Here is a 13,930-nt window from a genome sequence, read left to right on the forward strand (position 1 = left end):
TATAATTAAGAGAGTATTTTCTTTAAAGTATTATTCTTATTTTAATTAAGAAATCTATTTTAATTCAGTTCATTTTCTGAGTTAACTGATAAGAATGAAGAAGAGACTCTTTCTCTGATTATATGATTTAAACTCATCTTCATGACTCTCAGAGTATAGTTCATACAGATCTTTTTAAATTAAATAGTAGAAGATAGAATTGAAGCTTCAATTTTCATTACTTTAATAGAAGATAATTTAAATACTTTCAGAATTCTTCTCAAAGCTCTGTTTTATAGACTTTAAAAGAGTTCAGTGAAGTTATCTTAATTATTTTATTAAACTTAAACTCTATAATTAGCTACTGAGATAATACAGACTATATATAACTATCTTATAGTCTGAAAGAATAGATCTCTCTCAGTATTTAATAGTCTGATTATACTATTCAGTAGTCTCTCTATCTTGATAATTCTTTATTAAATATAATATTTAAAATTTAACTTAGAATTTAATCATACTTCTAGTTATTCAATATTCAAACTGAGTTTAATCTCTTTATTTAAAAGAGTTAGATTTAGGTTTTTCTCATTGAATCTGAGAAAAAAGTGAATTAACTCAGTTTTATTTATATTAAATTAAATTAGATTAATATCTACTTTAATAAAGATTTTCTTTACTACTTTCTCAATCACTTCTAAATTCTCTTTGATTGTCTTTGAACTGTAGAGTAGATCAATATCATCTATATAACTTGAAGATCTCACTATTTTCATCTCTCTATTCTTGAATAGATATGCAGTGTATATTACAAATAAAATAAGTGAGATTGAAGATTCTTATAATACTTCTATTTTTATCTCAGTCTTGTCTTATTTCATTTCATCAAAGAAAAGTTATATGATTCTTTTAGATATAAAACAGTTAACTCATTTTATTAGAGAAAGTGACAGTTTTAACATCTTCAAAGTCTGAATTAACTTTGATTTTGAAACATGATTAAATACTTCTTTTATATCAATAAAAACTACAGTTGAGATCAGATCTTCATACTTTGCTATTTAAATATTATAAACAACTGAGAGAATAGTTCAAAAAATGAGAATTTGAATAGATTAGACGCAGGCATTGCTTATACTGAAGATAATATCAATTTTATCTCAGATTTCTGAAATCTAGGCTGTGAATCTGAAGTCTTTGATACTGAACTATTTGCAATAGTGAAAGCTTTCAAACTTATTGAAATAAAATCTTATAAAAGAGGAAATAGTTTGAAAGAGATATAAATATTCTCTGATAGTTAAGCTGCTTTGAAAAGACTTAGAAATAGTCAGATTCATAATAATCAAATGAATCTTGAACTGATCTTAAACTCTGTTTTAAAAATTCAAAAGAGAAGAATATCAAAGCTGATAATTTATCTACACTGAGTTCCTGCTTATATGAATATTCATGACAATGAATTGGCTGATTCAGCTGTAAAAAAGAGTACAGAATTAAGCAGATCTATTCAAAAAATTATGTTCTGATCTTTTATAAAGAAGAAAATAAAAGAATCTTGTTTAGATAAGTCAAATAAAAGCTGACAGAAATAAAAGAAGAGTATACATTATTCAAGATTTAAAATAAAATCCAAGTGAAAATCTTGTTTAATTAAATAATAAAAAGAAATATTCTCATCTATATACAGCTGAAACTAGATATGACTATTTTAATCTTATATATAAAGATTTAATAATAGATTTGACTCAATAGAATGCTTATTCTGCAATGCAAATGAGAATTCTGAGTATATTATAATACACTGTATATTATACAATAGTCTCAGAGTCAGATTGAAAGAGAAGTATAATCTAAATTAATTAAATATGAGATTCTTATTCTCAACTGAGACAGGAATTAAATACTTAATAGACTTTCTATCAGAAACTCAAGCAGCTATAAGAAAATGACTAAATTCAGAATTATCTGAATATGAAGAGAAGGAAATTAATCAGATATAGTCTATTAAAACAGCTATATACTATCTTTTAATAATTTGTTTTATTACAGTCTCTCTTTACTTTATCTTTTTCTTTCAATTTCTTTCTATCTATCTATTTAATATGTCTATCTTTAAGACTGTGTTCTCTTTTCCTTTGTCATGATATTGTTAAATGATTTCAAAGTATTAGAAGATGTTAAAACACTGTAATTTATAAACAGTTTTTATATTCTGAGCTGGAATTTTCTGATTTTATCTATCTGAAATTGATGAATGTATAATAGTTAACTTTACAGATATAGGAAAAACTCTGAGAACTAAAAGTTCTCAGATAGATGTTATAGTCTCTGACTGTATACATCTATAATTGAAGAATAATACTAATAATAATAACTGAGAGAATAGTGTTAATTACAGAACATTGTTTTCTATCTCTCATTTATTCACTGAATAAAAGAGAGTTATTAACAGAGCTTATAAAAGATAGTTGAGTAGCTATTATCTTTTTCAAAACCTTTTCTAGACAGTTTAATAGAGATATTACTCTATATAACTTAGAAATTGAAGTTTTTCTATTAGGTTTTGCAAGAATTACTTCAGTGACTTCTCTTCAGCATTCAGAATAGACTGATGAAGTAAATTATTATATAATTCTACTATTAGTAATCTTATTAGCAATTTTATCAGTGACTTTATTAGAAGCTTTTTCAGAGTATTGTATAGATATTAATAGAGATCTATATCACATTCATAGTCTTGTGAATATTATCTTTGTAAATTCAATTATTGTTGAGAAATATCAAACTTCTGTTTTAAGTATTTCATAAGATATCTTGTTTAAATAGTCAGATAAGTTCTAATATAATATTATAGTCAAGATTATTAACTTTATATATATAAGCATCTTTATATTAATATTCTCTGATATCTATACTTAGTTTCATTATATAACAGATGTAAATATCTTTTAAATTATTAAATTCTATAAGAAGTCAGAATCTTGATAAGAGAATATACTGAAGATTTAATCATTGTATAGTAACATAGATCACTGTCTATTATCACTTTTATATTATACATATTATTCATTACAGTAGATACAAGAATCACATTTATTATTATTTTCTCTTTAAATTATTATCATCTGATCTCTTCAAGCTTCTGCTTGTAAATTTGAACAGAAGCTAATCTTTTTTCTATTTCACTGAGATATTCTTATAGTTATCTTTTAAATCTTTCTTTAATGTAATATGATTGATATAGATCACCAGCATTGATCTTTCTTTTAAATGAGAAGACATGTAGATTAATCAGTAGTTGAAAGCAATGTGTTCTGATCAGTTACAGTTGATGCACATCTCTTATTGATGTCAATCAGTGACTTCTTCAGAAGCAATCTCAGAAACTCAGAAGCCTGTTTGAACAGCAGAGACCCTTGCTTATACATAGATATTTGAGTCTACTCAGTTCATGACATCTGCATTATTGTTCTTTGACACAGGTGTATGAGTGTAATGTCTTCTATCACTGTTCTATATATTCTTGAGCTTGATAAGACAGTCATTCAATGTCTGGAGTTGTATGCAGAAGCCTTCATAAGTCTGGTCTTTGTCTACACTTTGCGCGTGCCAAGCCATAATTGGGAAACAGATGTCAACACCTCGAAGAATTCATATTTGAAAACCAAACATGCAACAATGGACCTTTCTGAAAGTCTTAGGCATTCTAGCGAAATACTAAATAATGTTGTATGACATCAACACTAGCGCGAGCAACCAAAATGCCAGACAGTCAAGACACAATCTGGACACGATTGGGTGGGGATGGGATGGCGTGTTTGGCGCTAGGATGGAACACAGTCGTGCATTAGGAATGTGGAGGCCCGTAAAATTATCGAAGGATCAGTACGTACGGGGCCTCCACTCTATTGTCCCTAAACACAACACCCAAAAACCTAACTCACTCCAGCTTCAACATGGAAAGGCATGAATGGGTGGGTAGTTCCATCCTGATGACATGTATGGGCTGGCTAACCATCCTTAGAAAGAGGATATTCGACGACGTCTATTTGAACTGGGTCAAGTCCTTGAGGGACAGAAGGAGTCGAGAGTTAGTATTCATCTGTCCTGATTAAACTGGGTACTGATTGAAATGCCAGACCCTTGGTGAATATTTCAAAGGTGTGAGTGCCGACCTGGTTAGGGACAGGACTTTGAACTTCGATGATTTTCAGCAATACTGGTCTCGTCACAAACGGCGTGCTGCTTTAAGGGATGTGAAAAGGCGAACCTCAACACGCGACCGACATGCTCGGGACGACAATACATCCAGACAATTTGAAGACGAGAGCGATATTGATGAGATACTTTCCATCACAGATACTTGGGATGTGCGATCAGATGAGCTGGGGGCATTGAAGGATGATGTTCGGCAATGTCTGGATCAGGATCGAGACTTCTTCAAGCTTTCGGAGGCATCTACGGAACACCAGGTTAGAGAAAGGTCTTTCTCTTCAGCTGAGGATGAACTAATGAATGGGAATCAGGTCGAAGATACTTCTGAAGATGATCTTGTTGAGGCAGTAAAGGCTTTCAATTCAGTTGAAAAAGACGCGAATGGTGCCTACCGGGATTTCAGAAAGCAGGTACTGGCCTTGAAGCTTCGGGCATTAGAGGCTAATGCCGGAAACTATTGTGCTGGGAAAAGTATTAAGCGCGATTCACGCGTAATAGTTTACGTTTCGGAGAAGTGCTGGTCGAATCTTCCTTCTACAGCACAAAAATCAAAGACAACAAATCTCGCACGCTGGCGTGGTCATGGAGAAAAATGGCTTTCACTGGTAGAACCTTCAATACCTATGTCTTTCCGCCATATCCCAAGTGACCATCGGTGCTTTGGCGACTTTGAACGACGACGTCGGCAGACTCCAGAATTCGATGCTGTTATCAGCACGTTACAGGCCGTGTGTATCATTCCTGACTTGAGGAAACTATGGTGTCGTCAATTGATCCGGAAGCGTGTAGAGTCTGAGCATCATCCAGGGCGCTGTTTTTGCAAGAATACTGACTGTCCGGAGACTGAATCTATAGGGCCCCAACAGTCTGATCCTGCCATGACAACCAATGCTGAGGACTTAGCCGCGCAATCCAGCCATGTTAGCATCACATTCATGCCCACTGGGGGGCAGATGCGGCGTCCCTCGAACAGGTCACATCATTCTTTTATGCGTCAAAGGCACATTCGATCCGCACTGGCAGGATCCAAGCGCCCGCGTACCCTTTCTGATGATGATGATGAGGAGGAACGCGGTCCCTCTCCCATTGTTGGTGGTGTGAGCATTTCGCTTGCCAATAATAACGGTCGGCCTTTGGTCTCGAACATTCCAATGCCATCAGCTGAAATGCTGACATCTCACGGTAAGTCCCAATTTATCCCCACACTACAAGAGGCGCAGAGCGGTTCGTGTCCTGGATTGTCACGCCTGTTGCTTCTTGCTAAGCATAAATTAACTAAAGCATATAGTTCCGCCATCACACGTCGATCCTTGTGGGGCTCTTGCTCAGCAAGACTCATGTATTGAGTCCATGCGACGAGCAGAGTTCTTTGACCTTATGCGGCAAACGAACACAGCAGACTCTTTATCACAGATGAACCTCGATCTTTCACGGCAAACGAACACAGCAGACTCTTTACCGCCGGTGGACTTCGATCTTTCGCAGCAGATGAACATGTCAGACTCTTTGCAGCATGAGTTTGATCTTATGCAGCAATCAATGCTGATGCAGTAGACAGATAATGAAATTTCATTGACTCAGGAGCCAGTTAATATTATTATGTACAAGGAATGGACTGATCATAAGGCGCATAAACAAGCCAAAACATCCCGTAAAACATTATTCAACATCCAGTATAATGAATGGCCCCAGTTTACCGTCTGTCGGGATCTCAAGATTGCACCGCCCGTAAACATCATAACATGACCTTAGCTCCACAGATGTTTCATTAATCTTCACATCTCCGCGCACATAGAAGGGTATGAGCATCATGTATGGTTTTCCAACAGTGTGTATTCCCGGGAAAAAGACCGTAACATTACGCCTGCATTTTTTTGACTTTCTCGGCCTATATTTGCTTCGATCGGCGGTGGCGCTCTGTATAACAGTAAGGAATAGCCGCTTGTTGCATCATGGGCGCGCTTACTTCTTGGTATATTTTCTCGGCTTCGGTCAAGAGCTGCCACCCAGATCCGAAAATGGCAAGAACCACATAGTCATAGCCAGATGTTTTAGGGTGTGTGAGGTCATTCGCGATACTTTCATGGTCCATCAAGGCCTTCTCATAGAATGACTAATCTAGGATACCCCTTAGTTCGACAAAATTCTCGCTTGTTTCGGACATGTCTGGTTTGGAATTGCCGGATCGGGTGCAGATTTGGTTTTCGCTGTTTATCCCATTTATCCCTGTTAGTGAACGACAAACAGACAGACCCTTGGGCAACTCACATTTTTGATGATAACACTGGAAGAATGCAAGATATCGTAGGGCATGGCGGGGTATGATGGGTGTTGTAACTTCGCAAATTGCTCACTCACTGTGTTAAATGAGCATTTTGGCGGTTCTACGGAAATGCCATCAAAGATGAGGTCACGTTTGGTTTCGATCGCGTGACCGCAAAAGCTTGGCGTGCCTCTTGACCAAATCAAAAACAAAGCCTTCAACTGAGAACCCTATCAATGCATACCTTCGATGCTTAACATCTAGGGCTATTTTCCATCCAATCATGTCACTGAATCTCTTAAGCATTTATTGTCTTGGCATTCAAGATGGCTGTGTACAAGCAGAGGTTATTGGATATCGCGATATCACCAACATTGCTGAACTTCGGGGCGGTTTGATCTTTGAACAGCGCCACAGCTTTCAAAGCACACCCTCTAGCACCAAATCCTCTTTGAACCAATCATTCGCATGGCCTTCCACTCGGCCTCGTCCGAGTACCAGCGAAACTTTGTCATAGCTGAGGGCGAAACTGCATCCGTGACATGCGTGGTCAAGATCATGCGCTGAGAAGCTGTGTTTTGGTAGTTCGACAATAGAAAGAGACAGCGTATTGACAGAGGTTGCCGTGAAACAAGGCCAATGTGCGGAAATTTGATTGTTAAAATGAAAGGCATGGGAAATCGTACCTCTTAGTTAACCATGATAGAAAGTCGAAAACTTCTGGGGACTGGCGAGCGATGTTCAGCAATCGGTTTGGATGTGGGTTCGCTGGGAGGTCACCAAGCTACAAGGTCAAAAGCTGAGGTAGTCCAGTGTTCAGAAAGAGCGAATGGGGCCCCAGGGCTTTCCACTCCATGGTGCACGACAGTTGGGCAGCAACCAGTTTCGCCAGCAAAATTGGTTGGGGTTGGATCAATGCCCAACTCTCCTCCCAAGTATCGAAGGCGGGGCACAATCGACTGCATAATGCTAGACTCCAGCGGAGCTCGAAAATATGTCGAAATTAAGTCGAAAAAGTATCAAAATGTCCATCTTCAAAAGTTCAAGTGGGGAACGGAACAATTCTCGTCCCACTGAGGCTGGATGGGAGACAACGGCAGCTTTGGGGTGCCTTTCAAAGCCAAAAGATGATTGTCTTTTGTCCATCTTCTGCCATTGGAGATACCATCTCGGAATTTGGTCACGACATAGTCTCATGTACACACAGAAAAGGCTAAGCGATAGTACTGTTGGATGGAGCCAAGGACTTCTGTCTTCACGGCCTAGAATGTTTGATTTTCATTGGGTGGTTTTGCAATCTCAGGCGACAGATGCGGGATGACGGAGCAGGCTGGAACATGCCATTAGAAGAGTCTGCAGCGTCTCCAGGCACCTCAGGCAAATACGGTACCACCAAGCGGGCCGCAACTGGATTTTGACTTGCCCTGTTCTTCGGACAAGCTCGCCAAAGAAGGCCTAGGATGATGTCCTTGTCCACGATGACACTTGAACATAACGACAGGCCATCCAGAGCAGAGCAGACCGTCCCGCATACGCGATGCGATGGAAAAAACTAGCCCCAATCAAAATAAAATTGTTATCGAGGGACCGGTATGATGTGTTCTCAGCCAATCATGCCATTCCAATCATGCCATTGCATCTTTGAGGCATAACCTCATTTATTATCCTGGCATGCAAGATGTTTGCATACAAGTAACCAGTCTTGGGTTGGTCAGCACGTCACTGTCGATGAACCATGCCATGGTGAAGCTATAAATCATCTGCCAGCTCAAGAGGCACCTGTTCATCAGTGTTATTGTATTCTTCAGACACTTACCCACCTTAGCCAGACTTTGTGACAACTTCACCACTGCATCTACCCACAATGTCTGGCATTGATCCCAATGCTCGAAGGGAAGTCAATAAAGCAATCATCGACTCCGGGGCCGCCATTGTTGGACACATGGTTGCCGCTGCCAACTCCTCTGTTGAGAAACGTCGTAGGAACAAAGAGGAGCGAGAAAGACGCGAGGCTCAAGTGAAGGCTGCCAAGGAGAAGGCAGATGCCGCTGTTCGTGCTCAACCCCGCCCTTTCAAATGACCTTGGCATGTACTGACAGTTTCTAGAAGCGCGGCATATCTGGCTAGACATGGGCTACTCAAGAGCCTGGGCAAGACCCATGGCCTCACGTGTGGTCTGCACTCTTGCCTTTACCAATCTTGTCAACCTAAGTGGCTAACAGCGGAAAGCACCTGCAGCAAGAAGGCTCTCTCTACTGTCGTGCCCGCAACATTCTCATCATTTGATACTGTCTTTACTGTCTCGGACATTTTACTTTGCAGCCTGGCTGGGAGAGGGAGAACAAGGGCTTTGGTAAATCTGTGCTCCTTGGGCAACCAATATCAACTGTTTCTCTCTGAAAGTACTTCTCCATTTCAATTTAGTCAATAAAATGGGCAACTTTAACCATTTCCAACACTTTAAAATGTAAGAGGATACATTTAACCAAATTCGTACGGTCAATCTAGAGTCTTTGAGCATTTTCAAATTGGTTTATTGCTGCAGGGAAGAAATTCCTTGGCGTAGGGTCTGGTATCTCTTGCGACTACAAAAAAAATACTTGGGGCACTACTTTCTGTTTTAACCCACACCGCCAGGGAGTTTTTCCGCCCGAAGTTTGAGTGTGCAGGCTAGTTACCCAACCGAACAGTCCTTCGAGCATCGCGAATGCACGCCAAAACCTCTCACGTCTCGCAACCAGCTCCCTTACCAGATTTGTGTTCACCCCAGTGCGTGCTTAACCCCAACCATTTCTCCGACTTTATGGATACCAACGCGGTTATCGATCTCGTCCACGAGGTGCAGGGCCAGCTCTGGGTCGACAAGGTGAACGAGACTCACAGAACAGGCCGACTCTGCCGGTGGGTGTCGACTTTCCATCCCCACAATCTTCCCTGTCAACTCGACGGCACCTTTCACCATGGTGCATTTAATGCCGGCATGAAGATGGTCTTCAGCGACGGCACTGCCTGGATGATCCGTTTCCCTCGTGTAGGGATGGTTAGTGACAATTACGCCGACGAGAAGGTTGCCATGGAGGTGACCGCCCTGAGTCTTATTCGTAACAAAACTACCATTCCTGTCCCCAGAGTCCAGGCATGGGGTGTTGCTGCCGGCAACCCACTTGGTTTGGGTCCGTTCATTATGATGGACTTTATCAACGGTGTGAGCCTCAGCGACCTTCTCAATAATCCCAATGCCGAGCGCCCTACTAGACTCATGAGGGAGGATATCAATGATAGTGATATTGAAATTATCTACCGGCAATTGGTGAATTATCTGCTTCAGCTTTTCAAGCTTGATTTTGACCGGATTGGTAGCTTGCCATGGCCGGGGGTTGACGCCCAAAGCGCGACACTGGCACGCCCGCTAACCTTTAAGGCACATAGTATCCTACAAAATGGAGGAGTCAACACTTTTGGTATGTCATGTTGCTTTCCCCTTCTCTCTCTAAGCTTGGATGTACATTCACTAAACAAATGATTTATAGGCGACCGACGCCAGGGGTATACAACAACAACTGAGTATTTTCAATATGTTGTTGGGCAAGACTGGGCGCAGCTTGTTCAGCAGCCAAACTCGACTGTTGGTTTATACGATGCGAAAAACAAATACATGGCGTTTCAGGTTCTAAAAGCCCTGATACCTGACTTAGTCAATGCCAAGTATGACCGTTGCAAGTTCAAGTTGATTTGCGATGATCTTGGTTTGGCCAACCTGATTGTTCGAAGCAAGAAAGATCTCACCGTCATTGGAGTAGTGGATCTTGAGTGGTCATACGTTGGGCCTGCCCAGTTGTTTGGCTCGGCACCGTGGTGGCTTCTTCAAGACAGACCTGTCAACAGCGCATGGGATTATGAGGATGACAAGCCGCCCAAGATTGCCGCCCGGTACTTTAAGTGCCTAAAGTCTTTTATACGAATTTTAGAGGAGGAAGAGGAAAAAATTCCAGGACATGAAGAGAGAGAGCTCTCTAGTCTTGTCAAGTGGTCACAAACCTCTGGAGCCATGTGGCTGCACATGCTCCTCTCTTCCGGCTTTAATGATTATTGCAGCTTTCCTTTTACACAGCTGCGCCGACATTTTCACACTGAGTGGCTGAAGCGCGAGGAGGAATTTAACAACACGGAAGAGCTTGAGGCATTTGCGGTGCGGAAGGTGAGCGAGTTGGAAGAGTATGATGAGGCCTTGGAGAAGAGAGAGAAAGATAAAGCGCTTGTCGACAGTGGGATGATGACAAAGGAGGAATTTGTTGCCAATACTCTGACATCAGAGTCAGACTCTCCCGCCTGGTCCTCATCGTTTGTAGTCAACAATGAGGCGAGAAATGACAAGGGGCTGTTCCAGAAGGTAGCAGCTACCTGGCTCTGGTCAGTCTTCTTCTGGCTCGAAGAAAGGCCACAAGCCCATGTCTCGCCACACTGCACCTTTGCAAAGCGATCTCTACAGCAGCTTTCGACCCTCAAACGAAAGTTCCTATCATGCGTGCAGCGCATGTGGGCAGCAATCATCTTAGCCTGTTGGAGGATTAGTGCCACCATTCGCCCAACGTGCAGACTCTAGCCACCGCCGTGGGATGTCCATAATCTCGAAGTTTTACGAGCTCGGCTGCACTTACATCGACTGTGACGGGAGATCTCTTGGGAAGGCTGGAACTCATATCATGATTGAGAAGTTTTCAGGCCTGCGGCCCATCCATATGCTGCCAGCATTTCCACTCGAATACCACCCCGATCAAGCAGGGGTAAGGCAAAAGTGTATTGAATGCGGGAAGAAATTTTGTGGGCTAGTTAGGACGCATATCCGGCAGTGTAACGGAACAGCATTTTTCATGCACAAAGGGAAGCCAGTGCAGGTCAAGGTCAACAGACGTATTGGCATCGATGCCGCATTCTTCTACGAATTTAATCCCAATTATTACCGCCCGCGTGTTGAAATATCTAGCTCAATGAGGTCAGACACCAACGGAAATATTTGGTTTGACTTAGGCGAACTCGAGGAGGAGCAGCATATGAAAGAAAAGGAGAAATTCAGGAGGACAGACAGCCTCAACATGACTGATGATGATTATCTGATATGTTGTCCCTCGGTTCCCGGCTTTAGTTTCGCGGAGAATGATTTCTGTAAGCCCTACCCTTCCATCCTAATTTTCATAGCAAGCCTGACACAGTTCTAGACGAGTTTGCTTTTGATGACATTTGTGATGTCAAGTGGTCACCTGGTCTTCTTGGGAACCTAACAATTCCTGACAAGAAGAAACGCACACTAATGGCCCTTGCAAGAACCCGCCTGGAGGTTGTCCCTTCCCTTCCATTTGATGATTTTGTGGCGGGTAAAGGGCGTGGCTCGAACGTTCTTCTCTAGTATGTCTTATAGCCTTTGATTTGTTACGCATGCTAACGACTCAGTGGCCCGCCCGGAGTGGGCAAGACTCTAACTGCCGAAGCCATGTCGGAGTATTTTGAGCAGCCTCTTCACCTGGTAAGACCAGTTCCCGTCGAGGGCCTGTAATGTAGACTAACCTTTTAGATACCCGCTGCCCAATTGGTCGCGAATCCTACTAAAGTTGAGGACAATCTCACTCGTATCTTTCAAATCGCTAAGCGGTTCGATGCCCTTCTTTTGTTAGATGAAGGCGATGTCTTCCTCGGACGCCGGGCATCTATCAACGCATGCAAGGACGCTACTGTTACAATATTCCTTTGCAAGCTGGAGTACTTTCAAAGAATCTTTTTTCTCACAACGAACCGGGAAACAGAGTTCGATGAGGCAGTCCTTAGCAGGATTCATCTGAAGATCAGATACAAAAAGCTGAGCCAGCCTCAACAAAGGGATATATGGAGGCACTTTATCTCTTGAGCATGTACGCATCAAGGACCAGCAGAGGTGGGTGATATGGACCGCCTCGCGAATTTAGACCTCAACGGGCGGGAGGTAAGTCTGAAGAAACCGTTTCGGTTCGGGTCCTGGCTAAAATTGCAAGTTAGATCAAAAATCTCATGTCCATTGCACATGCGCTTGCGACGGATGATGGCGGCTGTGTTAACTATAAATATATTGAGCAAGCCTCAGTCTCAAACGAGGAATATTCTCGAGAGTTTAATCGTGTCAGTACCATGTACAGCTGACGGATCTTTGTATGGTTTCACATTCCTCTTGGTTCATTCTCCTTATTTTTTTTGTTATGATGATGGACTCGTCCACTAGTTCTGAGCTGTAACTAGTGTCTTTTGCGGAGCTAAAATAGTACTGGTTTATACTGAATGCGGCCCTGGAGAATTTGCTGTGAAAGATGTCGAGCCTAGCCGTTTCTCAACCACAGCATTCGACCTTTCACTCTCCCTGGGGATTAGAAAGAAGTGATTCAGTGCCTCACTGAGAGCCGAGTCAACGTGCCGAATGAAGCAAGCTTTGACGATGTTATTGAAGATCTTGCCAGCAAAGCTCGTCCGCTGATTGAGACGCTCAAGTGCGGAAGGCTGCTTGCGACTATGGGTGTTCGATTGCCTTGGAGGAATAGCGTCAGAGAGCTTTGATATCAACAAAGAGAGCCTCTGGTTTGTTTCTGTTGTCCTTGAATTTCTTCTGGTGAACCGCGAGCAGCTCGGATTCGACCCTACCGTCGTCACCCATGGAACAAAGCGTTACATCACAATCAAGAAGGACGGCGGGAAGTAACAGCTGGTCATTGACGAGGTCATTGGGCGAGCGCGCTGTGTCGCCGGCCGGGCTACCACATGCTGGAAGGTACATCGCGAGGACGAGCTGCAAGCCCGCAGTATCCAGAGCGCGACGAGGAAGGGGAGCTTTTGTATGAAGCAGCGGCTCATGGGGTGACCCATGTCGCCCGGTACTACCACCATGAGACCGTCCGCGTCGACGGCAGGGCTGATGACGTCTTGGGTATTCGAAAAGGCCTACTCATCCCAACGACAGGCCAAAAGAGAGCTGGCGCAAAGCCTGCCTCGGGCCGGAGCAGGTCCCGCCAAGCACATAAGGACTCAAACAGCATTACAGGGCAGAAACGGTCTTCGGAATGTGTGGACGCAGCGTTACCCCCGCCACCCAGCAAACGCACCCAGTCAAGCTCTCCGACGAAACACCTGACCGACGGAAAACCACAGAATCGTGTGCACCGCCGCGTTGTTGTCCGGGACTACGGGAAACATATCTTTGAGAGTAGCTCAAGGATCGCGTTGCTTGTGGGTATATGTCTCTTTACCAGAACGCTGGCCTCGTGCAAAGTGATATCTCCCACCGAAATCTACTTGTGAATGAGGACAAGGATAACCCTTCCTACCGGGCATTCTTGATTAACCTCGACCTTGCGATCAGAGTGGAACGGGATGGCTTCTCCCAAGCGCGCGGTAAAACCGGCACAAGGAGCATTCATGGCGATCGGCGTGTTGTTTGGAGAAAAGCACTCGAAT

General features: G+C 42.4%; 8 protein-coding genes across 9 annotated transcripts in view; all 8 read left to right on the forward strand.

The window, feature by feature from the left end:
* Positions 1-3,706: 3,706 nt before the first annotated feature.
* On the forward strand, positions 3,707-6,096 carry BDBG_09121 (the record flags this gene model as incomplete). 2 transcript variants are annotated; one of them, XM_031723880.1, is made up of 7 exons in its annotated part: positions 3,707-3,867; positions 3,932-3,956; positions 4,007-4,072; positions 4,122-4,454; positions 4,509-4,982; positions 5,040-5,379; positions 5,486-6,083. In XM_031723880.1, the coding sequence occupies 7 exons, from the start codon at positions 3,707-3,709 to the stop codon at positions 5,749-5,751; spliced, it is 1,665 nt and encodes a 554-aa protein (XP_031581240.1). In that variant the 3' UTR covers positions 5,752-6,083. The 2 variants fall into 2 exon arrangements, with proteins under 2 accessions (XP_031581240.1, XP_031581239.1); XM_031723879.1 differs by having other exon boundaries at positions 4,509-5,379; positions 5,486-6,096.
* Positions 6,097-6,743: 647 nt separating this feature from the next.
* On the forward strand, positions 6,744-6,977 carry BDBG_17959 (uncharacterized protein; the record flags this gene model as incomplete). The annotated part of the gene is made up of 1 exon (XM_031725569.1): positions 6,744-6,977. The coding sequence occupies one exon, from the start codon at positions 6,744-6,746 to the stop codon at positions 6,975-6,977; it is 234 nt and encodes a 77-aa protein (XP_031581241.1).
* Positions 6,978-7,159: 182 nt separating this feature from the next.
* Positions 7,160-7,537, forward strand: BDBG_17960 (uncharacterized protein; the record flags this gene model as incomplete). The annotated part of the gene is made up of 1 exon (XM_031725570.1): positions 7,160-7,537. The coding sequence occupies one exon, from the start codon at positions 7,160-7,162 to the stop codon at positions 7,535-7,537; it is 378 nt and encodes a 125-aa protein (XP_031581242.1).
* Positions 7,538-8,324: 787 nt separating this feature from the next.
* BDBG_09124 (uncharacterized protein) lies at positions 8,325-8,679 on the forward strand (the record flags this gene model as incomplete). Its single annotated transcript, XM_031723881.1, has 2 exons — positions 8,325-8,510; positions 8,560-8,679. 2 exons carry the CDS (start codon positions 8,325-8,327, stop codon positions 8,677-8,679), a joined length of 306 nt encoding a protein of 101 aa, XP_031581243.1.
* A 488-nt stretch (positions 8,680-9,167) lies between these two features.
* Positions 9,168-11,063, forward strand: BDBG_09125 (uncharacterized protein; the record flags this gene model as incomplete). Its single annotated transcript, XM_002620393.1, has 2 exons — positions 9,168-9,921; positions 9,991-11,063. 2 exons carry the CDS (start codon positions 9,168-9,170, stop codon positions 11,061-11,063), a joined length of 1,827 nt encoding a protein of 608 aa, XP_002620439.1.
* Positions 11,064-11,076: 13 nt separating this feature from the next.
* Positions 11,077-12,359, forward strand: BDBG_09126 (AAA family ATPase; the record flags this gene model as incomplete). The annotated part of the gene is made up of 4 exons (XM_031723882.1): positions 11,077-11,623; positions 11,677-11,863; positions 11,909-11,981; positions 12,030-12,359. 4 exons carry the CDS (start codon positions 11,077-11,079, stop codon positions 12,357-12,359), a joined length of 1,137 nt encoding a protein of 378 aa, XP_031581244.1.
* Positions 12,360-12,395: 36 nt separating this feature from the next.
* Positions 12,396-13,036, forward strand: BDBG_17961 (uncharacterized protein; the record flags this gene model as incomplete). The annotated part of the gene is made up of 3 exons (XM_031725571.1): positions 12,396-12,434; positions 12,488-12,607; positions 12,854-13,036. The coding sequence occupies 3 exons, from the start codon at positions 12,396-12,398 to the stop codon at positions 13,034-13,036; spliced, it is 342 nt and encodes a 113-aa protein (XP_031581245.1).
* Positions 13,037-13,237: 201 nt separating this feature from the next.
* Positions 13,238-13,930, forward strand: part of BDBG_09127 (uncharacterized protein) — a gene marked incomplete at both ends in the record, with an annotated part of 939 nt that continues 246 nt past the window's right edge. Inside the window, 2 exons of the mRNA XM_031723883.1 lie at positions 13,238-13,702; positions 13,726-13,867. Coding sequence (XP_031581246.1) covers positions 13,238-13,702; positions 13,726-13,867 — 607 coding nt within the window. The remainder of the gene's footprint in view (positions 13,703-13,725; positions 13,868-13,930) is intronic.

Source organism: Blastomyces gilchristii (assembly GCF_000003855.2).
Source record: "Blastomyces gilchristii SLH14081 genomic scaffold supercont1.36, whole genome shotgun sequence".
In the NCBI taxonomy this organism is placed as follows: Eukaryota; Fungi; Ascomycota; class Eurotiomycetes; order Onygenales; family Ajellomycetaceae; genus Blastomyces; species Blastomyces gilchristii.